At 53.6% G+C, this 26,079-nt stretch overlaps 2 protein-coding genes across 2 annotated transcripts; both read left to right on the forward strand.

The window, feature by feature from the left end:
• The first annotated feature begins 2,809 nt into the window (after positions 1–2,809).
• Positions 2,810–9,141, forward strand: LOC147596488 (dynein regulatory complex subunit 4-like). The gene is made up of 10 exons (XM_086771442.1): positions 2,810–2,821; positions 3,101–3,193; positions 4,463–4,594; positions 5,356–5,410; positions 5,812–6,017; positions 6,795–6,881; positions 7,871–8,080; positions 8,418–8,483; positions 8,803–8,978; positions 9,090–9,141. Exons 1-10 carry the CDS (start codon positions 2,810–2,812, stop codon positions 9,139–9,141), a joined length of 1,089 nt encoding a protein of 362 aa, XP_086627568.1.
• A 5,889-nt stretch (positions 9,142–15,030) lies between these two features.
• LOC147596489 (dynein regulatory complex subunit 4-like) lies at positions 15,031–21,373 on the forward strand. The gene is made up of 10 exons (XM_086771444.1): positions 15,031–15,042; positions 15,322–15,414; positions 16,684–16,815; positions 17,577–17,631; positions 18,033–18,238; positions 19,016–19,102; positions 20,092–20,301; positions 20,650–20,715; positions 21,035–21,210; positions 21,322–21,373. Exons 1-10 carry the CDS (start codon positions 15,031–15,033, stop codon positions 21,371–21,373), a joined length of 1,089 nt encoding a protein of 362 aa, XP_086627570.1.
• The last annotated feature ends 4,706 nt before the right edge of the window (positions 21,374–26,079 follow it).

Genomic DNA, 26,079 nt, shown 5'->3' on the forward strand with positions numbered 1-26,079 from the left:
GGTGGACGGCAAATGGCGTTTATTGAGGGGTAACACGACCTTATATAGCTTAGGTTTACAACGTTATTTCCGTCTGCTTGCATCACAAACTGACCGCTATTGGTCATCAGGAGAGAGACCCTATCTTTCCGTACAGCGCGATATCTTCCGGTCGCCAGACCCTAGCTACCCACATTTCCCCCCTCCCTATGCGTAATTAAATTGATCAAAATATCACAGTCTTTTCCCATTCGAATGCAAACGATTTTGACTGGCCTCATGGAGAGGGAGGCAAAAGAAAAAAAGCGTCCTTTCAAATCCGGAGCAGCAAGCCAAAGTGGTTCAGGTGTCATCACAGTCAGCAGGGCGTATGGATCCGCCACTGCTGGGTAGAGGTCTTCTTACTTTCCGTACGTCCAGTCCCAACGATATCTTTCCAGTGAGCAAGTACACAACCTAAAGGGCTTTTCTTTAATGTTCCTCCACTCTGACCTCCTCCCATATTTACTGATTCATTCTCTGATCCTGTCTTTACTCCGTGTCCAGCAACTCAGTTGCTGTACCACCCCTTCCCCAGAGTTTGAGGGGTGCTGCCACTCCCCCAGAATCCGACTGGGCGACTACTTCCTCTCTTCCCTCAGCCCGACTTCCTCTTTCCAGCGTACACATACACAACCCTCTCTTTACTCACCTAGAACACTCGAAATTCCAGCTAAACACTGCTCACAACTTTTCATTGCAGCACTTACTTGCACTCTGGAACAAACACAGGTTTACAAGAGGTATCGCGGTGTAAAGGATACCATTCAGGGCCATCGGGGTCCCACTACAAGGGAACAAAGAAATCTACAATGACAGAACACAATAAATTCGTACCGCAACTACAAAGACGCACTTTGGATCCAGTTCAAGAATACGTACACCGTGATCTCGGATAAAAACATACTAAACGTATAGTTAAGTTAGTTCAAATATTCTGTTCTTGTTCTACGTTTTACAGCAATCGTAAAGAATATATATATCTTAAAATAGTTGTTACCTTAAAAAGATCGATTAACGGCACTTTGTGAGTAGGCGTAAAAGCGAAGGCAAGCCTAATACTGTTAGTAAACCTGAGTGAAAATACTGTGTAATCATCTCGCGATAGCGAGTGTAAGGCACGCTGGGCGGATGGTAAATGGGGAACGATTAGGGATAATTCTAAACAAACAGAACCTTAAAGCAATTGTCGGTGTTCCATGCGTTCCACTAACATGACGTTAACCGTCTCTAATCGGCTCTTGACAAACGACACGAGTCTGTTTAATATACAGGGTCCGAAGACCAATGCTAACACGATCATTGTGACTGGCCCTCCCAGGGTAGATACCAGGGTGGTTAACCACGGTGTGGCGAGTAAACCCTTTGTCCCCCGTCTGCCACCCGGACCGGGAATGCCAGCGTGGCTGTTGGGACCCAATCCGCACAGGCAATCTTTATTTCCCTCCAATCCGTGAGAGGAACTCCTTCCCCTCGCGATTCCTTTTTATTTTGGCTGGGGATATTTTTGCTTTTAATTTTATTTACCCTCGTGTCCTCCTCCTCTGAGTCTGAATCGGTTACGAGCCGCTCGCCCCAGCTCGCGGCTGTTCCGGAGTCGGAACTCGACTGACTGGTTACTTCCGGGTTCTGATGCCTGTTTGTTGGGCGCCGCCTACTTCCTTGGTGGGCGGGCCGTTCCCTCCCCCTTGGCTTGTCCCTCCGTTTTGGTTCGCCCCGCCTTCTGCTCGGCGGGCCGCTCTGATTGGCTGTCGGCGCTTCACTCACACTCCCCTCCCCTCCCCGGTCGCCCCCACCACTCTTCTCCTTCTTGTCCTCCTGCCCTTCACCTTTGTGTGCGCTTCTTAGCTCGAGCGCTTCTTCTTTGTTCCCACCGGGGACATCTTCGCCCCGCCCTCCCCCCGGGGTTCGGCGCCATTATGAGGCGCATAAGGTGGTGGTCTCGCCCGGGCTTCAGCGCCCCTGGCTTCCTCAGTTAACCCACCCCAGAAGGACAGTGCGCGCTTCTGTGCCTCCGTAATCGGGTCAGGGTTTGGGGACTGAGGGGGCGAGGGGTTCAGGGGTAGAGGGGGCGTGTCGCCCTCTTGTAAGTTTTTGGACTCCGTGGAATCACCGCCGTTTGGGGGGTGCGGAGTCTGCGTAGCTGCCCCGACTCCCAATTTCGGAGTGACTAACAAACAGTCCCTTGCCGCCCTCCAGGTTTCCTGCTCTTGTAAGGCCTTCTGCAGGGCCTGTACGACTTTCCCCCACGACTTAAGGTTTTTCCCGCTACCCGAGGACATCGTCTCCTCGGCTAATGCTTTAGTGCATTTATCCCACACTTCAGGGTGGAGAATATCCACCGGCTGGTCAATGACCCCAATTTGTAAAAGCCTCGCAACTGCGACAGTAAAATCTTTGGGCTTACAATCAATACCCCACTGCTTATGTAATTGTGATACGACCTTCACAAGGGCTTCCATCCTCCTTGTTGGTCCGGGAGCGTCCTCCCCGCCGGGCTGGTCCTGCCGCTCCGGCCGCCGTTCACCCGTCCAGGCGACTTCCCGGGTTTCGGCACCACTTGTTGCCTTTGTTGGCGTGGCGACCTGGTTCAGGGCCTGGACTAGGCCCCACCCCCGTTGCCACGGTGCAGCCCCACGTTGCTAACGGGCGTGTCCGACCACCTCACACCTCTCTCCAGATGCGCGTTCCCATTGCCTTGGAGACCACAGTGTGAGTGGCAGCAGCCATGGTGAGAGCAGGGCCTGAGCTTGTCCTGGGCCCAGCCCTGGGGAGGGAGCCCCTCAGCGCCATGCCCAGGCCTGTGATGCTGCTCCCGAGCCCTTCTTTTGGGTACGGGCATTCTGGGCTTCGCTTTGGGCCAGCAGTGGCTGGGTATGAGCCGTGGCTGTGCTGGAGGCTGTCAGGGGCTTCCAGGCCCCTTCCACGGACCCTGGCTCCCTGTCCCCCTCCTCACCCTGTCCCAGCCATGACAGCAGGGACATTTGGTGGCCTGGGCTGCTGTGGGAGCTCTGAGCAGCACAGTTTCTTCCCAGCACCTGAGCCATGCACACACCTCGTGTGTTTTGCTTTCTCTCCTTAGGCACCCAAAAAGAAAGGCGGGAAAAAAGGGGAAGAAAGCAAAACTCCAGCAGTGGTGGATGCTTTGTCCCCGCAGGAGATGAGCAAGGAGCAGGTGAGAGAGCCCTCATCTTCCACACCAGTCCCGCTTAGGAAGCCCAGCTCAGCACCTGGCTCCGGCAATGACAGGTGGCGGAGGGTGACAGAGACAAGCAGCTGAGGATCATTTCCCTGCCTGATGGCCAGCTGTGCTGGTGAGGGATTCTCACTGGTCCTGGAAGGAGCAGCCCCCTCGTCCCATCCTCCCTTCTGCTGGTCCGGCCCACTCTGCTCTCCAGCCCTGTGCCCTCCCTGTCTTCTCCCCGACTCCATAACTCCGGCAGCCTGCTCAGCCAGCTGATGGCTCAGCTGGGAGCTCTGTGATGGCAGCCTGCTGTGCTCTTGCTCGCGGCGCCCTCAGTTGCTCCAAGTCCCCTTGTTTTGCCCAGTGTCCTACCAACAGAGGAGCAGATGGCCCTGGGCTGGGGACCTTGCTCCTTGGGAAAGATCTTGCACATCTCAGAGCAAGCAGCATGCCCAGGTGGCCAAGAAGGCCTACAGCATCCTGGATTGTCTCAGAGAGTAGCCAGGATAATTAGGGCAGTGATCGTCCCCTGTAGTCAGCACTGGTGAGGCCGCACCTCCAGTGCTGTGTTCACTTTTGGGCCCCTCACTGAAAGAAAAACATTGAGGTGCTGGAGCACACCCAAAGGAGAGCAACGACGCTGGTGAAGGGTCTGGAGCCCGAGTCCTGTGCTGGAGAAAAGGAGGCTGAGGGGAGATCTTAGTGCTCTCTACAACTACCCGAAAGGAGGTTGGAGCAGAGAGGTTGTGGGTCTCTTCTCCCAAGTAAGAAGTGGTAGGGTGAGAGGAAACCACCTTCACCCAAAGGGTTCTCAAGCATTGGAACAGGCTGCCCAGAGAAGCAGTGGAGTCACCACCCCCAGAGATATTTAAAAGGCACGCAGATGTGCTGCTTAGGGACATGGATTGGTGGTGGCCTTGGCAGTGTTGAGATAACGGTTGGACTCAGTGATATTCAAGGTCTTTTCCAACCTAAACGATTCTATGATTTGATTCTACAAATCAGTAGTATTTAGGCACCTGGGAATGGTGTTACTCCTTTTCCAGGGGCTGATGGGTTCTGTCAGGCCCTGGGCAACCCCCACAGTCCCCAGATGTCCCTGTGTCAGGGCCCGTCCCCTTCTCTCCTGCGCGCCTCCATCCCATTGATGGCCACTGTGGCCTGCCAGGTTTGTGACATGGCTTGCCACGGGTGTCTTGTGGAGGTGTCTGTCTGAGGCCTCTTTTTTCCCCTCCCTGGCTCTTCCCCTTGGCTTTGCAGCTGGAGAAGCATGTTGCGCGTCTGCGGGAGGAGCTGGACCGGGAACGGGAAGAGCGCAACTATTTCCAGCTGGAACGTGACAAGTTTCACAGCTTCTGGGAGATGACCCGCCGGCAGCTGGAGGAGCAGAAAGCAGAGTTGCGGAAGAAGGAGTGGGAGATGAAGGAGGCGGAGGAGCAGCAACAAGTGGAGCTGAAGGTGGGAGGGCAGGAGGCTGGGAGATGTTGTGAGTGCCCCAAGCTCTGTCTGAGCCTTGGGCAGCTCTGAGGAGGTGAGGGAAGGGCTAGAGGAGGAGAAGCTGGGTGAGATGCAACCCAGACGCGTCACAGATAAAAATCCCAGGTCCACATGTCTCCTGCAGAAGCCCCTCACCCAGTCTGTAGCTTGTCTTTAGGTTTACAAGCAGAAGGTGAAGCACTTGTTGCACGAACACCAAGAAAACCTCACCGAGCTGAAGGGGGAGGGCACCCTGTCCGTGAAGCGGGCCCAGAAGGATCACTGGGCCCAGGAGATGGAGCTGAGGAAGGACATGCGTTCCATGAAAATGGAGCTGAAGGAGCAGGAGCTGGCCAGTGAGGAGGCACTGAAAAACATGCACCTGGTAGGTCCCTGGCCGGGCCGGAGCCATGTATGAGCCGTGTGCATCTGCTGCAGAGGGAGGTGGTGGGGCTGCGGAGAAGGGCTTCCTGGGGCTCCCAGCTCCTGCGAAATCCCCCTCCTGCAACGGAGAGCTGTGAGAGCTGCTGGAGAACCCATGAGCTGCCGTGTGCAGAGATAACGTGGGACTGGCACCACAGCAGGGGCCTTTCCCAGGGAGCAGGAGGGAATCCTTCAGGATGCAGCTGCCTGAGGATTTGATTATGTGTCTCTGACATGTAGCTTCTCCCTAACAGAAACAAGAGGAGGAGATCACCCAGCTGCACAACAACTTTGAGAGACAGGTGAAAGGTGAGTCCGTGCGCGTAGCTCCTGCGTGACCTCCCTTTGTCAGTGTGCCAGGGGAGGCTTCTCCGAGCTCTGCTGTGCTGCCGGGCTCCGTGGCAGAGCCTCGAGCAGAAAGGGGGATGGGTTTCCCTCCAGTTCTGGCTTGTTTTCCCCGAGTTCTGGACAGTTTTCCCCAAGTTTCCAGAGGGTGCAGGCAGGGCGCCTGTTGCTCTGCTCTCCGTGGTCCCAGTGTAGCTGCTCCGCACACTGGTGGCAGCTGTGGTGACACTGCTAACAAGTGTCTTGAACTCCAGTGATGCCACAGTGGCACACGCCACTCTGGCACCTCACCTATTAATGGCACTGGGGCATGTTACGTGCGATCTCCAGGAGGTCCTCACTCAGCTCTCTGTGTGCTCCCCCAGAGATCAAGGCCAAGTACACCAACAAGATGGAAGTGCTGCGGGACGAGCTTGACTTGTGTAGAACGACCGAGGTCCACAAAGTGGAGGAGGGGAAGAACACCCAGATTGATGAGCTGATGAGGAACCACGAGAAAGCCTTCCGTGACATCAAGGACTACTACAATGATATGCGTGACAAAAACATGGCGCTCATAGACTTGCTCAAGGTACTGCCTGCCCCCCTGCCTCAGCCTGCCTGGCCTGCAGTGTCACCATTCCAGCAATGGACCGCTCCTGTGAGGATTTCACCCAGGTCTGGCCGGTTCCCAGGCGGCCGTGTGGGTGCTGCTACTCTCCCGAGGGTCTGCTACCATTCCAGGAGTGAAGCTCTTGAGCACAGGGTCTTGCTGGGCCAGCAGCAGGAGGGTGTCCGGAGGGTTGGGGAAGCCCTGAGGACCTGGGCAGCCCCCAGGAGTTGGCACTTGTGTTTCCAAGAACAGGAGCAGATGGAGGAGATGAAGAAGAAAGGGAATCGCTTGGAAAAGGAGAAGGCACGTGTGCTGCTCCAGAACAAGCAGCTGAAGGAGCCCCTGCAGCAGGCCCGCGAGCAGCTGTCTGAGCTGCAGAAGAAGTTGGCCAACTATGACAAGGACAAGGAGGCCCTGAGGGTGAGTGCCAGCCCTGTCCCCTCCCCAGTGGCCCTGGCTCTGTCCTGGAGGCAGCCGCTCAGCAGTGACCTCTGCCACTCGGCTTGGCCAGATCCCTGAGCAAAGTCCTCCGAGTTCCTTTGGGCTTCGCTGGGTGCTTGTACGATCTCAAATGGCACTCCGGTAGCGAGAAAGTAGAGTCGCCTCCACAGCAGAGAGGAAAGGGTGTTGGTGCGGGTACTGCTTCTTTTTTCTCACCCATTTCTCTTTGCTGGTCACTCTCCTGCCTTGCCCGAACGTGTCCCCGACACCTCCCAGAGAAACCTGTGCTTTTTAACTGCCCCTTCCCACTCGCAGAACATCAGAGCCCATCTGAAACTCACCCAGAAGGAACTGAAGGCTCTTCAGTGGGAACACGAGGTCCTGAAGCAGAGGTTCAGCAAGGTGAGAGCTGCAGATGGGTCTGGGCATCCCACTTCCCTCTCCAAAACCCTGGCCCCTCCGCAGAGGGCTGGTCATGGGGACTGAGCAGAGAGTTTGTGCTTAGCCAAGGGCTTTCAGAAGATCTGATCCAGAGCCCTGAGATAACTGCTACTTCCAGTGAAGCTTCTCACAGCTTTGGCATCTTCCACTCAGCTCAGCAGACAGGCCTGGCCTTGTACTTGGCTAAGCAAGCGCGCACGCTCAGGTAGTCCCCTCCCAGCCAGGGAGCCACTGGCTGCAGCAGCAGTTCTGGAGCAGAGCTGTGGCGAGGGATTGTCATGGGTCAGCACCCCCGGTGGGAGCTCGCTCCCTCCTTCTGCTGGCATTTGGGGGTTGCTTCCCTTGTTTGCCATGCGGGAGTGGCTCGGGATGAGTCCCATTGTCTGAGTTCTCCCAGACTCAGCCTCTCCCCCTCCCAGCGAAGATAAATCTCTGGAGGCAAGAAGAGAGCTTGTTTGTAATTAGCAGAAATCCTCAGGAACAGGAAGACTGGTCTGAGGCCTTGTTATCGATCCATCATGAAGGCAGCAACATATTAATTGCATTCCAAAATAAGCTGTGGTGGAGAAATTGTGTCCTAATTAGGACACTTCTTAACCAGCTGTGAGCCAGGGACTCCTGCCAGCTGCGAGGAGAGGAGAGACCCTTGTGTGCTGTGGGGCCCCCTCTGAAGTGTAAACCAGTGCCCATCCAGCCATTCTGCTGTCAGAGGTGTCTCGGGCCTGGAGGGGAGGCGAGAGCAGAAGTGTGGGTGCTGAGGGAGTGCCAGCCATGAAGGGAGGGAGGGAGAGAAGCTGTGCTCCAGCACCTGCCTTCCTGTGGGCTGCAGGTGCCATGGGGAATGGCCAGGCCGTGGCTGGAGCAGGCAGGGCCAAGCCACCAGACCTGTCTGGTGCTGGCCCGGGGTTGCCGCCAGCCCGGGTGTGAAGGCACGCTGTCTTTGGGAGCAGGTGCAGGCGGAGCGAGATGAGCTCTATCAGAAGTTCACCCAAGCCACAGAAGAGGTGCAGCAGAAGACGGGCTTCAAGAACTTGCTCCTAGAGCGCAAGCTGAAAGGGCTCCTCAGCATGGTGGAGAAAAAGGATGTGGAGCTCAGTGAGGCCTTTGCAGCCTCCAACCTCGACCCGGATGCCCTCTTCTTGGTCTCCAGCAAGCTGGAGGTACTGTGTGGGGCCCGGTGAGGGCTGGCCTTGGAGGGCAGAGGCTGCCTTATGGTGAAAGCTGACCCTGAGCCATGCAAGCCCTCGTCCTCCGTGGCTGAAGCTGCCATGTCACTCATCCATGTCCCTCACCTCTGCCTGGGGCTGGCTGTCCCTGGCAGTTCTGGCTGGAAGGACATAGAGCGGTGGCCACCTGTCAGGCTGTACTGCAAGCTAAGTCCTGCTGCCAGCTCGGCCGCTGCGCAGCAGCTCCTCTGTGCACTCTGTCACACTGCTCACAGCCGCCGTGTCCCCAGGGCCGTGTAGCTGTTGCCTGATGCACCATCTCCCTTTGCAGGACTTGGTCAGTTCGAAGAACACCACCATCAGGCAGCTGCAGCTGCAGCTAGCCCAAGTCTGCAAGGTGAGGGAAGGGGATGAAGCTTCCCTGAGCCCTGCAGGTCAGGGCTGGGGCCTGGTGGGTGCTGGCTGTGGCTTGGTGGGGTGGAAATGGGAATTTCTACTCCAAGCCTTGCACCAAGTGGATGGAAGGGAACTTCCAGCAGGCCGGCTGAGCTGCTTCATGGCCTGGGCAGGAGCCAGCCCAGGCTGCGGTTTCCCCTGCAAAGGAAGGCATTTTGGGGTCCTCTCCATGCAGGGAGGTGCAGAGCGTCCATGGCAAGGCAGGGAGGTGCTGGGCTGGAGCTCGGTATCAGGCTGAGCATGGGACGCTTCTCTTGCAGGCACACAATGACATGCTGCACACGTTGGAGGCCAAGCTGAGAGCCTTTGGGATCCCCGTGGACAACCTGGGCTTTAAGCCACTGGCGAGCCCCGTGCTGGGGCAGGTGCTGGGACAGGGCCCTGCGGGACTCATCGCTGTGCCCTCCTGGCGCCAGCTGGCGCGAAGGGACCCGCTGTGCCGTGCAGGGCCTCATTGGTGCTCCGCGACAATAAACAGAGCCCAGTGAGCCTTTGGCTCACTGTAGTCACATAGGGTAAATTTTGTATGAAATCTATGTGCCCTTAGAGGGAACACGGAGTCTCAGAACTGCTACAACATCTCGTTTGTTAGCAGTTAGCCCAGCATGTCTGGGGTGATTAAGAAGAGTGGTAGAACAAAGGCAGGCCTCAAACCCCAGCTGTGAAGATAGGCCCTGAGCCATCACTTTGGAGCCAGAAAATCAAGGAAAACGCGACCTTCCCAAGACCACGGATGGAGATTTTAAGGAAGGGTTCCGCCAGAGAATTTGAGGAGGGCCCACTCTGACAACCCCCAAGACCACCAGAAGACCCTTGACTCAAAAGACTGAGCATGCACAAGTGGGTGGGGAATATTACAATGGTTTCCAGGAAAACTGATGATTATGTATTAGTGTTCAGGGAATTATTAATGATGATGTATGAAATCACTAAATAGATTCTGTCCAGATTTTCAGACCGGCATGTATGCTGGGTGGAAGGATCCCCCGTGCATCCAGCGCTGCAACAAAGAATGCTGCTTCTTAATGCTATATTGCTGTTCAGGAGTTTGATTCCCGATTTTGGTGACACAGCTACTGGAGAAATGAGGGAAAAGGTCATGCCAGCATCAGTCCCTGCGACCACTGACTCACCAACCCTCTACTTCATTCCTACCACTGATTTAAAAGAAATGGGGGGAGTAACAGGACTGAGTGCGCGTAGGAATTGACGGGCCGGGCGAGGAGACTGGAACCAATCATTCTATAGAATAGTAATGCACATGTATTCGAAAGCTGAATCTGTAAAGGCTTTTTGTTCAAATACACTGCAGAGGGTCCCACTTGGTGTGATCCATTTGTGGGAGACTGTAGTGGATGGGAATATGAGCAAGTGTATCGATGTAAGCAAATGCAGCAAAGTGAGTAATGCGGATGGGAATAGGGGTGAATGTATCAAAGCAAACAGGACCTGAGCACAATGGGCAAAGCGAGAGTACATGCTGAGAAGCAACGGTGTGAAGAAGTACGTGATGAAGAACAATGCTACAACGTCAATCAAAAGCGTGAAGCAAATTGGACAAATAGTGGGGTGGTAGAGATCGTGCTAATAGTTGCCCTATAGGAATAGAGATCGTAGACAAAGAGCATCCAGGTAAAGAGTATAAAACACTGCTGTAAAAATAAACTTTGGCCTTTTGGGCTCACTTGCTGTCTTGCCCGTTACTCTGTCCCACCAATATGCCACAGATGGCGCCCAAACAGGGACGCACTTAAACTTCAAAAGGAACAAGGACGGAAACTCTGAAGAGGCTTGAACAAAGCCTGCACTGGTGGCATAGCCCAGTTGAACCAGAGGCCGGAATCCAGAAACCGGGATTGAGGATCCACACATCAGAAAGCGCGCTCATCACTTGCATACAGGTGAGCAACTGGGAATCATGGGAGGGAAAATATCCTCAGATGAGATGCAAAGCATTGATGTAATGGGAAAAATGCTGAAAACGCAGGGCAGGACTGTTACCAGCCCACAGTTAATGACTTTATTAGAGTGGATTCGTGAAAATCATCCGCAATTTCCTGCAGACGGGACTTTTCAAATAGAGGCTTGGGAGAAAGTGGGCACAAGCCTTCAAAAAATCGCTGCAGCAGCTTTTTGCAGCCAAGCTTGCAAAAACTTAGCCACTTGGGTACAAATCATGCTAACCCTCGACAATGTTTCAACAGAGTCTACTAATTCTTCTTTGCCTGAGGCGTCGGCATCTCCATTACCAGACCCTCAACCTGTAAGCGTGTCCCCCTGTAACAATGGCATCTCCCCAGAAACTGGTTGGGGGGAGGGATTAGCACAGAGAACTCCGTGCCGCGGGTCGGGGCAGAAAACTCCGTGCTGTATTCCTGTTCCCCTGCAACCTGCACTTGTACACCCTGCTTCCACGCTTTTACCGTCGCTGTCGTCACCACAGTCTCGCGTGCCAGATTTGCCTCGGGTTTCACCTATCAATTCTTTTCCTGATACTGCGCTTGCTAATAACGAAACCTCTCTGGAGGTAGATGTATTTAATGTGGGTTCAAAAGACTTTGAAAAGAAACCTGATCTGTTCCCTCCTCCGTGAAATGTGAATGTTAGTCATGCAGCTGTGAATGTTGAAATGTGTGGTATCTGGGAAGAGCGTAAAAAAGAGGCAATGCAGAATGGTGACTGGCAAACTGTTTTAGCCTGTCCAGTTATGTATCAAGCTAATCAGCAGCTGGTTTCGCAGCCTCTCAGTTATGATGCTATAAAGGAGCTGCGACGGACAGTAAAGAAGGGAGGGATACATTCTTCTTTTACTACACCCTTACTTGAGGCAAAAGCAGAGTCGTATACTCTGGATCCACATGATTGGAAATTGTTAATGAAAATGGTGTTAACACCTACACAGTCCATGATTTTAAAGAAGGATGTACTGTGCAAAGTATTACAAAATTTAAATCAACAGATTCCAATAGGATATGAACAACTGGCAGGAGAAAATGCTTATAGTAACTCGCTCCTGCAGGCACAGTTCCCGAGAGAAGCGTATGCTCAAATTAGACATATTGCTCTTAGGGCAGTGAGAAAAATCCCAGCATCAAAAGGCGAAGGACCTCAATCTTTTGTTAAGGTGCTGCAAGGAGCTAATGAGCCATATGCAGATTTCATAGATCGTCTGCAAGCTACTTTCGAGCAGCAGTTCGACAATGATGATGCAAGAGGGATGTTGCTATTACAACTGGCTGTTGAAAATGCTAACAATGATTGTAAGCATGTACTGCAACCTATGAAAAACCATAATCCCTCTTTGGCTGTGTAGTAGTTCAGCCCCGATCGGGACCAGACTACGCAGTCTCTCTCTCATTCCCCCCACCCTCCGAGAGAATAGGGAGAGATAATATAAGGAAAAACAGCTCGAGGTTTGAGATAAGGACAGGGAGAAATCCTTAAAGTTACCGTTACGGGCAAAACAGACTCGACTTGGGGAAAAACACTCATTTATTTCTAAAACTAGCAGGAGAATGAGACAGGGAACAAGATAACCTCCCCCCACCCCTCCCTCTTCCCGGGCTTAACATTTTCTCTACTACCTCCTGTTGCCTTTGTTGGCGTGGCGACCTGGTTCAGGAACGGCACGGCGACCAACCCCAGGCCGCTCGGTCCATCAGCTCGCTGACACCAGTGTGGTGGACGGCAAATGGCGTTTATTGAGGGGTAACACGACCTTATATAGCTTAGGTTTACAACGTTATTTCCGTCTGCTTGCATCACAAACTGACCGCTATTGGTCATCAGGAGAGAGACCCTATCTTTCCGTACAGCGCGATATCTTCCGGTCGCCAGACCCTAGCTACCCACATTTCCCCCCTCCCTATGCGTAATTAAATTGATCAAAATATCACAGTCTTTTCCCATTCGAATGCAAACGATTTTGACTGGCCTCATGGAGAGGGAGGCAAAAGAAAAAAAGCGTCCTTTCAAATCCGGAGCAGCAAGCCAAAGTGGTTCAGGTGTCATCACAGTCAGCAGGGCGTATGGATCCGCCACTGCTGGGTAGAGGTCTTCTTACTTTCCGTACGTCCAGTCCCAACGATATCTTTCCAGTGAGCAAGTACACAACCTAAAGGGCTTTTCTTTAATGTTCCTCCACTCTGACCTCCTCCCATATTTACTGATTCATTCTCTGATCCTGTCTTTACTCCGTGTCCAGCAACTCAGTTGCTGTACCACCCCTTCCCCAGAGTTTGAGGGGTGCTGCCACTCCCCCAGAATCCGACTGGGCGACTACTTCCTCTCTTCCCTCAGCCCGACTTCCTCTTTCCAGCGTACACATACACAACCCTCTCTTTACTCACCTAGAACACTCGAAATTCCAGCTAAACACTGCTCACAACTTTTCATTGCAGCACTTACTTGCACTCTGGAACAAACACAGGTTTACAAGAGGTATCGCGGTGTAAAGGATACCATTCAGGGCCATCGGGGTCCCACTACAAGGGAACAAAGAAATCTACAATGACAGAACACAATAAATTCGTACCGCAACTACAAAGACGCACTTTGGATCCAGTTCAAGAATACGTACACCGTGATCTCGGATAAAAACATACTAAACGTATAGTTAAGTTAGTTCAAATATTCTGTTCTTGTTCTACGTTTTACAGCAATCGTAAAGAATATATATATCTTAAAATAGTTGTTACCTTAAAAAGATCGATTAACGGCACTTTGTGAGTAGGCGTAAAAGCGAAGGCAAGCCTAATACTGTTAGTAAACCTGAGTGAAAATACTGTGTAATCATCTCGCGATAGCGAGTGTAAGGCACGCTGGGCGGATGGTAAATGGGGAACGATTAGGGATAATTCTAAACAAACAGAACCTTAAAGCAATTGTCGGTGTTCCATGCGTTCCACTAACATGACGTTAACCGTCTCTAATCGGCTCTTGACAAACGACACGAGTCTGTTTAATATACAGGGTCCGAAGACCAATGCTAACACGATCATTGTGACTGGCCCTCCCAGGGTAGATACCAGGGTGGTTAACCACGGTGTGGCGAGTAAACCCTTTGTCCCCCGTCTGCCACCCGGACCGGGAACGCCAGCGTGGCTGTTGGGACCCAATCCGCACAGGCAATCTTTATTTCCCTCCAATCCGTGAGAGGAACTCCTTCCCCTCGCGATTCCTTTTTATTTTGGCTGGGGATATTTTTGCTTTTAATTTTATTTACCCTCGTGTCCTCCTCCTCTGAGTCTGAATCGGTTACGAGCCGCTCGCCCCAGCTCGCGGCTGTTCCGGAGTCGGAACTCGACTGACTGGTTACTTCCGGGTTCTGATGCCTGTTTGTTGGGCGCCGCCTACTTCCTTGGTGGGCGGGCCGTTCCCTCCCCCTTGGCTTGTCCCTCCGTTTTGGTTCGCCCCGCCTTCTGCTCGGCGGGCCGCTCTGATTGGCTGTCGGCGCTTCACTCACACTCCCCTCCCCTCCCCGGTCGCCCCCACCACTCTTCTCCTTCTTGTCCTCCTGCCCTTCACCTTTGTGTGCGCTTCTTAGCTCGAGCGCTTCTTCTTTGTTCCCACCGGGGACATCTTCGCCCCGCCCTCCCCCCGGGGTTCGGCGCCATTATGAGGCGCATAAGGTGGTGGTCTCGCCCGGGCTTCAGCGCCCCTGGCTTCCTCAGTTAACCCACCCCAGAAGGACAGTGCGCGCTTCTGTGCCTCCGTAATCGGGTCAGGGTTTGGGGACTGAGGGGGCGAGGGGTTCAGGGGTAGAGGGGGCGTGTCGCCCTCTTGTAAGTTTTTGGACTCCGTGGAATCACCGCCGTTTGGGGGGTGCGGAGTCTGCGTAGCTGCCCCGACTCCCAATTTCGGAGTGACTAACAAACAGTCCCTTGCCGCCCTCCAGGTTTCCTGCTCTTGTAAGGCCTTCTGCAGGGCCTGTACGACTTTCCCCCACGACTTAAGGTTTTTCCCGCTACCCGAGGACATCGTCTCCTCGGCTAATGCTTTAGTGCATTTATCCCACACTTCAGGGTGGAGAATATCCACCGGCTGGTCAATGACCCCAATTTGTAAAAGCCTCGCAACTGCGACAGTAAAATCTTTGGGCTTACAATCAATACCCCACTGCTTATGTAATTGTGATACGACCTTCACAAGGGCTTCCATCCTCCTTGTTGGTCCGGGAGCGTCCTCCCCGCCGGGCTGGTCCTGCCGCTCCGGCCGCCGTTCACCCGTCCAGGCGACTTCCCGGGTTTCGGCACCACTTGTTGCCTTTGTTGGCGTGGCGACCTGGTTCAGGGCCTGGACTAGGCCCCACCCCCGTTGCCACGGTGCAGCCCCACGTTGCTAACGGGCGTGTCCGACCACCTCACACCTCTCTCCAGATGCGCGTTCCCATTGCCTTGGAGACCACAGTGTGAGTGGCAGCAGCCATGGTGAGAGCAGGGCCTGAGCTTGTCCTGGGCCCAGCCCTGGGGAGGGAGCCCCTCAGCGCCATGCCCAGGCCTGTGATGCTGCTCCCGAGCCCTTCTTTTGGGTACGGGCATTCTGGGCTTCGCTTTGGGCCAGCAGTGGCTGGGTATGAGCCGTGGCTGTGCTGGAGGCTGTCAGGGGCTTCCAGGCCCCTTCCACGGACCCTGGCTCCCTGTCCCCCTCCTCACCCTGTCCCAGCCATGAGAGCAGGGACATTTGGTGGCCTGGGCTGCTGTGGGAGCTCTGAGCAGCACAGTTTCTTCCCAGCACCTGAGCCATGCACACACCTCGTGTGTTTTGCTTTCTCTCCTTAGGCACCCAAAAAGAAAGGCGGGAAAAAAGGGGAAGAAAGCAAAACTCCAGCAGTGGTGGATGCTTTGTCCCCGCAGGAGATGAGCAAGGAGCAGGTGAGAGAGCCCTCATCTTCCACACCAGTCCCGCTTAGGAAGCCCAGCTCAGCACCTGGCTCCGGCAATGACAGGTGGCGGAGGGTGACAGAGACAAGCAGCTGAGGATCATTTCCCTGCCTGATGGCCAGCTGTGCTGGTGAGGGATTCTCACTGGTCCTGGAAGGAGCAGCCCCCTCGTCCCATCCTCCCTTCTGCTGGTCCGGCCCACTCTGCTCTCCAGCCCTGTGCCCTCCCTGTCTTCTCCCCGACTCCATAACTCCGGCAGCCTGCTCAGCCAGCTGATGGCTCAGCTGGGAGCTCTGTGATGGCAGCCTGCTGTGCTCTTGCTCGCGGCGCCCTCAGTTGCTCCAAGTCCCCTTGTTTTGCCCAGTGTCCTACCAACAGAGGAGCAGATGGCCCTGGGCTGGGGACCTTGCTCCTTGGGAAAGATCTTGCACATCTCAGAGCAAGCAGCATGCCCAGGTGGCCAAGAAGGCCTACAGCATCCTGGATTGTCTCAGAGAGTAGCCAGGATAATTAGGGCAGTGATCGTCCCCTGTAGTCAGCACTGGTGAGGCCGCACCTCCAGTGCTGTGTTCACTTTTGGGCCCCTCACTGAAAGAAAAACATTGAGGTGCTGGAGCACACCCAAAGGAGAGCAACGACGCTGGTGAAGGGTCTGGAGCCCGAGTCCTGTGCTGGAGAAAAGGAGGCTGAGGGGAGATCTTAGTGCTCTCTACAACTACCCGAAAGGAGGTTGGAGCAGAGAGGTTGTGGGTCTCTTCTCCCAAGTAAGAAGTGGTAGGGTGAGAGGAAACCACCTTCACCCAAAGGGTTCTCAAGCATTGGAACAGGCTGCCCAGAGAAGCAGTGGAGTCACCACCCCCAGAGATATTTAAAAGGCACGCAGATGTGCTGCTTAGGGACATGGATTGGTGGTGGCCTTGGCAGTGTTGAGATAACGGTTGGACTCAGTGATATTCAAGGTCTTTTCCAACCTAAACGATTCTATGATTTGATTCTACAAATCAGTAGTATTTAGGCACCTGGGAATGGTGTTACTCCTTTTCCAGGGGCTGATGGGTTCTGTCAGGCCCTGGGCAACCCCCACAGTCCCCAGATGTCCCTGTGTCAGGGCCCGTCCCCTTCTCTCCTGCGCGCCTCCATCCCATTGATGGCCACTGTGGCCTGCCAGGTTTGTGACATGGCTTGCCACGGGTGTCTTGTGGAGGTGTCTGTCTGAGGCCTCTTTTTTCCCCTCCCTGGCTCTTCCCCTTGGCTTTGCAGCTGGAGAAGCATGTTGCGCGTCTGCGGGAGGAGCTGGACCGGGAACGGGAAGAGCGCAACTATTTCCAGCTGGAACGTGACAAGTTTCACAGCTTCTGGGAGATGACCCGCCGGCAGCTGGAGGAGCAGAAAGCAGAGTTGCGGAAGAAGGAGTGGGAGATGAAGGAGGCGGAGGAGCAGCAACAAGTGGAGCTGAAGGTGGGAGGGCAGGAGGCTGGGAGATGTTGTGAGTGCCCCAAGCTCTGTCTGAGCCTTGGGCAGCTCTGAGGAGGTGAGGGAAGGGCTAGAGGAGGAGAAGCTGGGTGAGATGCAACCCAGACGCGTCACAGATAAAAATCCCAGGTCCACATGTCTCCTGCAGAAGCCCCTCACCCAGTCTGTAGCTTGTCTTTAGGTTTACAAGCAGAAGGTGAAGCACTTGTTGCACGAACACCAAGAAAACCTCACCGAGCTGAAGGGGGAGGGCACCCTGTCCGTGAAGCGGGCCCAGAAGGATCACTGGGCCCAGGAGATGGAGCTGAGGAAGGACATGCGTTCCATGAAAATGGAGCTGAAGGAGCAGGAGCTGGCCAGTGAGGAGGCACTGAAAAACATGCACCTGGTAGGTCCCTGGCCGGGCCGGAGCCATGTATGAGCCGTGTGCATCTGCTGCAGAGGGAGGTGGTGGGGCTGCGGAGAAGGGCTTCCTGGGGCTCCCAGCTCCTGCGAAATCCCCCTCCTGCAACGGAGAGCTGTGAGAGCTGCTGGAGAACCCATGAGCTGCCGTGTGCAGAGATAACGTGGGACTGGCACCACAGCAGGGGCCTTTCCCAGGGAGCAGGAGGGAATCCTTCAGGATGCAGCTGCCTGAGGATTTGATTATGTGTCTCTGACATGTAGCTTCTCCCTAACAGAAACAAGAGGAGGAGATCACCCAGCTGCACAACAACTTTGAGAGACAGGTGAAAGGTGAGTCCGTGCGCGTAGCTCCTGCGTGACCTCCCTTTGTCAGTGTGCCAGGGGAGGCTTCTCCGAGCTCTGCTGTGCTGCCGGGCTCCGTGGCAGAGCCTCGAGCAGAAAGGGGGATGGGTTTCCCTCCAGTTCTGGCTTGTTTTCCCCGAGTTCTGGACAGTTTTCCCCAAGTTTCCAGAGGGTGCAGGCAGGGCGCCTGTTGCTCTGCTCTCCGTGGTCCCAGTGTAGCTGCTCCGCACACTGGTGGCAGCTGTGGTGACACTGCTAACAAGTGTCTTGAACTCCAGTGATGCCACAGTGGCACACGCCACTCTGGCACCTCACCTATTAATGGCACTGGGGCATGTTACGTGCGATCTCCAGGAGGTCCTCACTCAGCTCTCTGTGTGCTCCCCCAGAGATCAAGGCCAAGTACACCAACAAGATGGAAGTGCTGCGGGACGAGCTTGACTTGTGTAGAACGACCGAGGTCCACAAAGTGGAGGAGGGGAAGAACACCCAGATTGATGAGCTGATGAGGAACCACGAGAAAGCCTTCCGTGACATCAAGGACTACTACAATGATATGCGTGACAAAAACATGGCGCTCATAGACTTGCTCAAGGTACTGCCTGCCCCCCTGCCTCAGCCTGCCTGGCCTGCAGTGTCACCATTCCAGCAATGGACCGCTCCTGTGAGGATTTCACCCAGGTCTGGCCGGTTCCCAGGCGGCCGTGTGGGTGCTGCTACTCTCCCGAGGGTCTGCTGCCATTCCAGGAGTGAAGCTCTTGAGCACAGGGTCTTGCTGGGCCAGCAGCAGGAGGGTGTCCGGAGGGTTGGGGAAGCCCTGAGGACCTGGGCAGCCCCCAGGAGTTGGCACTTGTGTTTCCAAGAACAGGAGCAGATGGAGGAGATGAAGAAGAAAGGGAATCGCTTGGAAAAGGAGAAGGCACGTGTGCTGCTCCAGAACAAGCAGCTGAAGGAGCCCCTGCAGCAGGCCCGCGAGCAGCTGTCTGAGCTGCAGAAGAAGTTGGCCAACTATGACAAGGACAAGGAGGCCCTGAGGGTGAGTGCCAGCCCTGTCCTCTCCCCAGTGGCCCTGGCTCTGTCCTGGAGGCAGCCGCTCAGCAGTGACCTCTGCCACTCGGCTTGGCCAGATCCCTGAGCAAAGTCCTCCGAGTTCCTTTGGGCTTCGCTGGGTGCTTGTACGATCTCAAATGGCACTCCGGTAGCGAGAAAGTAGAGTCGCCTCCACAGCAGAGAGGAAAGGGTGTTGGTGCGGGTACTGCTTCTTTTTTCTCACCCATTTCTCTTTGCTGGTCACTCTCCTGCCTTGCCCGAACGTGTCCCCGACACCTCCCAGAGAAACCTGTGCTTTTTAACTGCCCCTTCCCACTCGCAGAACATCAGAGCCCATCTGAAACTCACCCAGAAGGAACTGAAGGCTCTTCAGTGGGAACACGAGGTCCTGAAGCAGAGGTTCAGCAAGGTGAGAGCTGCAGATGGGTCTGGGCATCCCACTTCCCTCTCCAAAACCCTGGCCCCTCCGCAGAGGGCTGGTCATGGGGACTGAGCAGAGAGTTTGTGCTTAGCCAAGGGCTTTCAGAAGATCTGATCCAGAGCCCTGAGATAACTGCTACTTCCAGTGAAGCTTCTCACAGCTTTGGCATCTTCCACTCAGCTCAGCAGACAGGCCTGGCCTTGTACTTGGCTAAGCAAGCGCGCACGCTCAGGTAGTCCCCTCCCAGCCAGGGAGCCACTGGCTGCAGCAGCAGTTCTGGAGCAGAGCTGTGGCGAGGGATTGTCATGGGTCAGCACCCCCGGTGGGAGCTCGCTCCCTCCTTCTGCTGGCATTTGGGGGTTGCTTCCCTTGTTTGCCATGCGGGAGTGGCTCGGGATGAGTCCCATTGTCTGAGTTCTCCCAGACTCAGCCTCTCCCCCTCCCAGCGAAGATAAATCTCTGGAGGCAAGAAGAGAGCTTGTTTGTAATTAGCAGAAATCCTCAGGAACAGGAAGACTGGTCTGAGGCCTTGTTATCGATCCATCATGAAGGCAGCAACATATTAATTGCATTCCAAAATAAGCTGTGGTGGAGAAATTGTGTCCTAATTAGGACACTTCTTAACCAGCTGTGAGCCAGGGACTCCTGCCAGCTGCGAGGAGAGGAGAGACCCTTGTGTGCTGTGGGGCCCCCTCTGAAGTGTAAACCAGTGCCCATCCAGCCATTCTGCTGTCAGAGGTGTCTCGGGCCTGGAGGGGAGGCGAGAGCAGAAGTGTGGGTGCTGAGGGAGTGCCAGCCATGAAGGGAGGGAGGGAGAGAAGCTGTGCTCCAGCACCTGCCTTCCTGTGGGCTGCAGGTGCCATGGGGAATGGCCAGGCCGTGGCTGGAGCAGGCAGGGCCAAGCCACCAGACCTGTCTGGTGCTGGCCCGGGGTTGCCGCCAGCCCGGGTGTGAAGGCACGCTGTCTTTGGGAGCAGGTGCAGGCGGAGCGAGATGAGCTCTATCAGAAGTTCACCCAAGCCACAGAAGAGGTGCAGCAGAAGACGGGCTTCAAGAACTTGCTCCTAGAGCGCAAGCTGAAAGGGCTCCTCAGCATGGTGGAGAAAAAGGATGTGGAGCTCAGTGAGGCCTTTGCAGCCTCCAACCTCGACCCGGATGCCCTCTTCTTGGTCTCCAGCAAGCTGGAGGTACTGTGTGGGGCCCGGTGAGGGCTGGCCTTGGAGGGCAGAGGCTGCCTTATGGTGAAAGCTGACCCTGAGCCATGCAAGCCCTCGTCCTCCGTGGCTGAAGCTGCCATGTCACTCATCCATGTCCCTCACCTCTGCCTGGGGCTGGCTGTCCCTGGCAGTTCTGGCTGGAAGGACATAGAGCGGTGGCCACCTGTCAGGCTGTACTGCAAGCTAAGTCCTGCTGCCAGCTCGGCCGCTGCGCAGCAGCTCCTCTGTGCACTCTGTCACACTGCTCACACCTGTGGCACAGCCGCCGTGTCCCCAGGGCCGTGTAGCTGTTGCCTGATGCACCATCTCCCTTTGCAGGACTTGGTCAGTTCGAAGAACACCACCATCAGGCAGCTGCAGCTGCAGCTAGCCCAAGTCTGCAAGGTGAGGGAAGGGGATGAAGCTTCCCTGAGCCCTGCAGGTCAGGGCTGGGGCCTGGTGGGTGCTGGCTGTGGCTTGGTGGGGTGGAAATGGGAATTTCTACTCCAAGCCTTGCACCAAGTGGATGGAAGGGAACTTCCAGCAGGCCGGCTGAGCTGCTTCATGGCCTGGGCAGGAGCCAGCCCAGGCTGCGGTTTCCCCTGCAAAGGAAGGCATTTTGGGGTCCTCTCCATGCAGGGAGGTGCAGAGCGTCCATGGCAAGGCAGGGAGGTGCTGGGCTGGAGCTCGGTATCAGGCTGAGCATGGGACGCTTCTCTTGCAGGCACACAATGACATGCTGCACACGTTGGAGGCCAAGCTGAGAGCCTTTGGGATCCCCGTGGACAACCTGGGCTTTAAGCCACTGGCGAGCCCCGTGCTGGGGCAGGTGCTGGGACAGGGCCCTGCGGGACTCATCGCTGTGCCCTCCTGGCGCCAGCTGGCGCGAAGGGACCCGCTGTGCCGTGCAGGGCCTCATTGGTGCTCCGCGACAATAAACAGAGCCCAGTGAGCCTTTGGCTCACTGTAGTCACATAGGGTAAATTTTGTATGAAATCTATGTGCCCTTAGAGGGAACACGGAGTCTCAGAACTGCTACAACATCTCGTTTGTTAGCAGTTAGCCCAGCATGTCTGGGGTGATTAAGAAGAGTGGTAGAACAAAGGCAGGCCTCAAACCCCAGCTGTGAAGATAGGCCCTGAGCCATCACTTTGGAGCCAGAAAATCAAGGAAAACGCGACCTTCCCAAGACCACGGATGGAGATTTTAAGGAAGGGTTCCGCCAGAGAATTTGAGGAGGGCCCACTCTGACAACCCCCAAGACCACCAGAAGACCCTTGACTCAAAAGACTGAGCATGCACAAGTGGGTGGGGAATATTACAATGGTTTCCAGGAAAACTGATGATTATGTATTAGTGTTCAGGGAATTATTAATGATGATGTATGAAATCACTAAATAGATTCTGTCCAGATTTTCAGACCGGCATGTATGCTGGGTGGAAGGATCCCCCGTGCATCCAGCGCTGCAACAAAGAATGCTGCTTCTTAATGCTATATTGCTGTTCAGGAGTTTGATTCCCGATTTTGGTGACACAGCTACTGGAGAAATGAGGGAAAAGGTCATGCCAGCATCAGTCCCTGCGACCACTGACTCACCAACCCTCTACTTCATTCCTACCACTGATTTAAAAGAAATGGGGGGAGTAACAGGACTGAGTGCGCGTAGGAATTGACGGGCCGGGCGAGGAGACTGGAACCAATCATTCTATAGAATAGTAATGCACATGTATTCGAAAGCTGAATCTGTAAAGGCTTTTTGTTCAAATACACTGCAGAGGGTCCCACTTGGTGTGATCCATTTGTGGGAGACTGTAGTGGATGGGAATATGAGCAAGTGTATCGATGTAAGCAAATGCAGCAAAGTGAGTAATGCGGATGGGAATAGGGGTGAATGTATCAAAGCAAACAGGACCTGAGCACAATGGGCAAAGCGAGAGTACATGCTGAGAAGCAACGGTGTGAAGAAGTACGTGATGAAGAACAATGCTACAACGTCAATCAAAAGCGTGAAGCAAATTGGACAAATAGTGGGGTGGTAGAGATCGTGCTAATAGTTGCCCTATAGGAATAGAGATCGTAGACAAAGAGCATCCAGGTAAAGAGTATAAAACACTGCTGTAAAAATAAACTTTGGCCTTTTGGGCTCACTTGCTGTCTTGCCCGTTACTCTGTCCCACCAATATGCCACAGATGGCGCCCAAACAGGGACGCACTTAAACTTCAAAAGGAACAAGGACGGAAACTCTGAAGAGGCTTGAACAAAGCCTGCACTGGTGGCATAGCCCAGTTGAACCAGAGGCCGGAATCCAGAAACCGGGATTGAGGATCCACACATCAGAAAGCGCGCTCATCACTTGCATACAGGTGAGCAACTGGGAATCATGGGAGGGAAAATATCCTCAGATGAGATGCAAAGCATTGATGTAATGGGAAAAATGCTGAAAACGCAGGGCAGGACTGTTACCAGCCCACAGTTAATGACTTTATTAGAGTGGATTCGTGAAAATCATCCGCAATTTCCTGCAGACGGGACTTTTCAAATAGAGGCTTGGGAGAAAGTGGGCACAAGCCTTCAAAAAATCGCTGCAGCAGCTTTTTGCAGCCAAGCTTGCAAAAACTTAGCCACTTGGGTACAAATCATGCTAACCCTCGACAATGTTTCAACAGAGTCTACTAATTCTTCTTTGCCTGAGGCGTCGGCATCTCCATTACCAGACCCTCAACCTGTAAGCGTGTCCCCCTGTAACAATGGCATCTCCCCAGAAACTGGTTGGGGGGAGGGATTAGCACAGAGAACTCCGTGCCGCGGGTCGGGGCAGAAAACTCCGTGCTGTATTCCTGTTCCCCTGCAACCTGCACTTGTACACCCTGCTTCCACGCTTTTACCGTCGCTGTCGTCACCACAGTCTCGCGTGCCAGATTTGCCTCGGGTTTCACCTATCAATTCTTTTCCTGATACTGCGCTTGCTAATAACGAAACCTCTCTGGAGGTAGATGTATTTAATGTGGGTTCAAAAGACTTTGAAAAGAAACCTGATCTGTTCCCTCCTCCGTGAAATGTGAATGTTAGTCATGCAGCTGTGAATGTTGAAATGTGTGGTATCTGGGAAGAGCGTAAAAAAGAGGCAATGCAGAATGGTGACTGGCAAACTGTTTTAGCCTGTCCAGTTATGTATCAAGCTAATCAGCAGCTGGTTTCGCAGCCTCTCAGTTATGATGCTATAAAGGAGCTGCGACGGACAGTAAAGAAGGGAGGGATACATTCTTCTTTTACTACACCCTTACTTGAGGCAAAAGCAGAGTCGTATACTCTGGATCCACATGATTGGAAATTGTTAATGAAAATGGTGTTAACACCTACACAGTCCATGATTTTAAAGAAGGATGTACTGTGCAAAGTATTACAAAATTTAAATCAACAGATTCCAATAGGATATGAACAACTGGCAGGAGAAAATGCTTATAGTAACTCGCTCCTGCAGGCACAGTTCCCGAGAGAAGCGTATGCTCAAATTAGACATATTGCTCTTAGGGCAGTGAGAAAAATCCCAGCATCAAAAGGCGAAGGACCTCAATCTTTTGTTAAGGTGCTGCAAGGAGCTAATGAGCCATATGCAGATTTCATAGATCGTCTGCAAGCTACTTTCGAGCAGCAGTTCGACAATGATGATGCAAGAGGGATGTTGCTATTACAACTGGCTGTTGAAAATGCTAACAATGATTGTAAGCATGTACTGCAACCTATGAAAAACCATAATCCCTCTTTGGCTGTGTAGTAGTTCAGCCCCGATCGGGACCAGACTACGCAGTCTCTCTCTCATTCCCCCCACCCTCCGAGAGAATAGGGAGAGATAATATAAGGAAAAACAGCTCGAGGTTTGAGATAAGGACAGGGAGAAATCCTTAAAGTTACCGTTACGGGCAAAACAGACTCGACTTGGGGAAAAACACTCATTTATTTCTAAAACTAGCAGGAGAATGAGACAGGGAACAAGATAACCTCCCCCCACCCCTCCCTCTTCCCGGGCTTAACATTTTCTCTACTACCTCCTGTTGCCTTTGTTGGCGTGGCGACCTGGTTCAGGAACGGCACGGCGACCAACCCCAGGCCGCTCGGTCCATCAGCTCGCTGACACCAGTGTGGTGGACGGCAAATGGCGTTTATTGAGGGGTAACACGACCTTATATAGCTTAGGTTTACAACGTTATTTCCGTCTGCTTGCATCACAAACTGACCGCTATTGGTCATCAGGAGAGAGACCCTATCTTTCCGTACAGCGCGATATCTTCCGGTCGCCAGACCCTAGCTACCCACATTTCCCCCCTCCCTATGCGTAATTAAATTGATCAAAATATCACAGTCTTTTCCCATTCGAATGCAAACGATTTTGACTGGCCTCATGGAGAGGGAGGCAAAAGAAAAAAAGCGTCCTTTCAAATCCGGAGCAGCAAGCCAAAGTGGTTCAGGTGTCATCACAGTCAGCAGGGCGTATGGATCCGCCACTGCTGGGTAGAGGTCTTCTTACTTTCCGTACGTCCAGTCCCAACGATATCTTTCCAGTGAGCAAGTACACAACCTAAAGGGCTTTTCTTTAATGTTCCTCCACTCTGACCTCCTCCCATATTTACTGATTCATTCTCTGATCCTGTCTTTACTCCGTGTCCAGCAACTCAGTTGCTGTACCACCCCTTCCCCAGAGTTTGAGGGGTGCTGCCACTCCCCCAGAATCCGACTGGGCGACTACTTCCTCTCTTCCCTCAGCCCGACTTCCTCTTTCCAGCGTACACATACACAACCCTCTCTTTACTCACCTAGAACACTCGAAATTCCAGCTAAACACTGCTCACAACTTTTCATTGCAGCACTTACTTGCACTCTGGAACAAACACAGGTTTACAAGAGGTATCGCGGTGTAAAGGATACCATTCAGGGCCATCGGGGTCCCACTACAAGGGAACAAAGAAATCTACAATGACAGAACACAATAAATTCGTACCGCAACTACAAAGACGCACTTTGGATCCAGTTCAAGAATACGTACACCGTGATCTCGGATAAAAACATACTAAACGTATAGTTAAGTTAGTTCAAATATTCTGTTCTTGTTCTACGTTTTACAGCAATCGTAAAGAATATATATATCTTAAAATAGTTGTTACCTTAAAAAGATCGATTAACGGCACTTTGTGAGTAGGCGTAAAAGCGAAGGCAAGCCTAATACTGTTAGTAAACCTGAGTGAAAATACTGTGTAATCATCTCGCGATAGCGAGTGTAAGGCACGCTGGGCGGATGGTAAATGGGGAACGATTAGGGATAATTCTAAACAAACAGAACCTTAAAGCAATTGTCGGTGTTCCATGCGTTCCACTAACATGACGTTAACCGTCTCTAATCGGCTCTTGACAAACGACACGAGTCTGTTTAATATACAGGGTCCGAAGACCAATGCTAACACGATCATTGTGACTGGCCCTCCCAGGGTAGATACCAGGGTGGTTAACCACGGTGTGGCGAGTAAACCCTTTGTCCCCCGTCTGCCACCCGGACCGGGAACGCCAGCGTGGCTGTTGGGACCCAATCCGCACAGGCAATCTTTATTTCCCTCCAATCCGTGAGAGGAACTCCTTCCCCTCGCGATTCCTTTTTATTTTGGCTGGGGATATTTTTGCTTTTAATTTTATTTACCCTCGTGTCCTCCTCCTCTGAGTCTGAATCGGTTACGAGCCGCTCGCCCCAGCTCGCGGCTGTTCCGGAGTCGGAACTCGA

This window comes from Chlamydotis macqueenii, chromosome Z, assembly GCF_036417535.1.
Source record: "Chlamydotis macqueenii isolate bChlMac1 chromosome Z, bChlMac1.mat, whole genome shotgun sequence".
Classification (NCBI taxonomy): Eukaryota; Metazoa; Chordata; class Aves; order Otidiformes; family Otididae; genus Chlamydotis; species Chlamydotis macqueenii.

Excerpts from the sequence above, each read along its gene's own strand:
- LOC147596489 (XM_086771444.1), top strand. Across the intron at positions 20,716-21,034 it reads AGCTAGCCCAAGTCTGCAAG|GCACACAATGACATGCTGCA; the intron begins GTGAGGGAAGGG and ends CTTCTCTTGCAG. Across the intron at positions 21,211-21,321 it reads CTGGCGCGAAGGGACCCGCT|AGGGAACACGGAGTCTCAGA; the intron begins GTGCCGTGCAGG and ends ATGTGCCCTTAG.
- LOC147596488 (XM_086771442.1), top strand. Across the intron at positions 6,018-6,794 it reads CGCTCATAGACTTGCTCAAG|AACATCAGAGCCCATCTGAA; the intron begins GTACTGCCTGCC and ends TCCCACTCGCAG. Across the intron at positions 8,979-9,089 it reads CTGGCGCGAAGGGACCCGCT|AGGGAACACGGAGTCTCAGA; the intron begins GTGCCGTGCAGG and ends ATGTGCCCTTAG.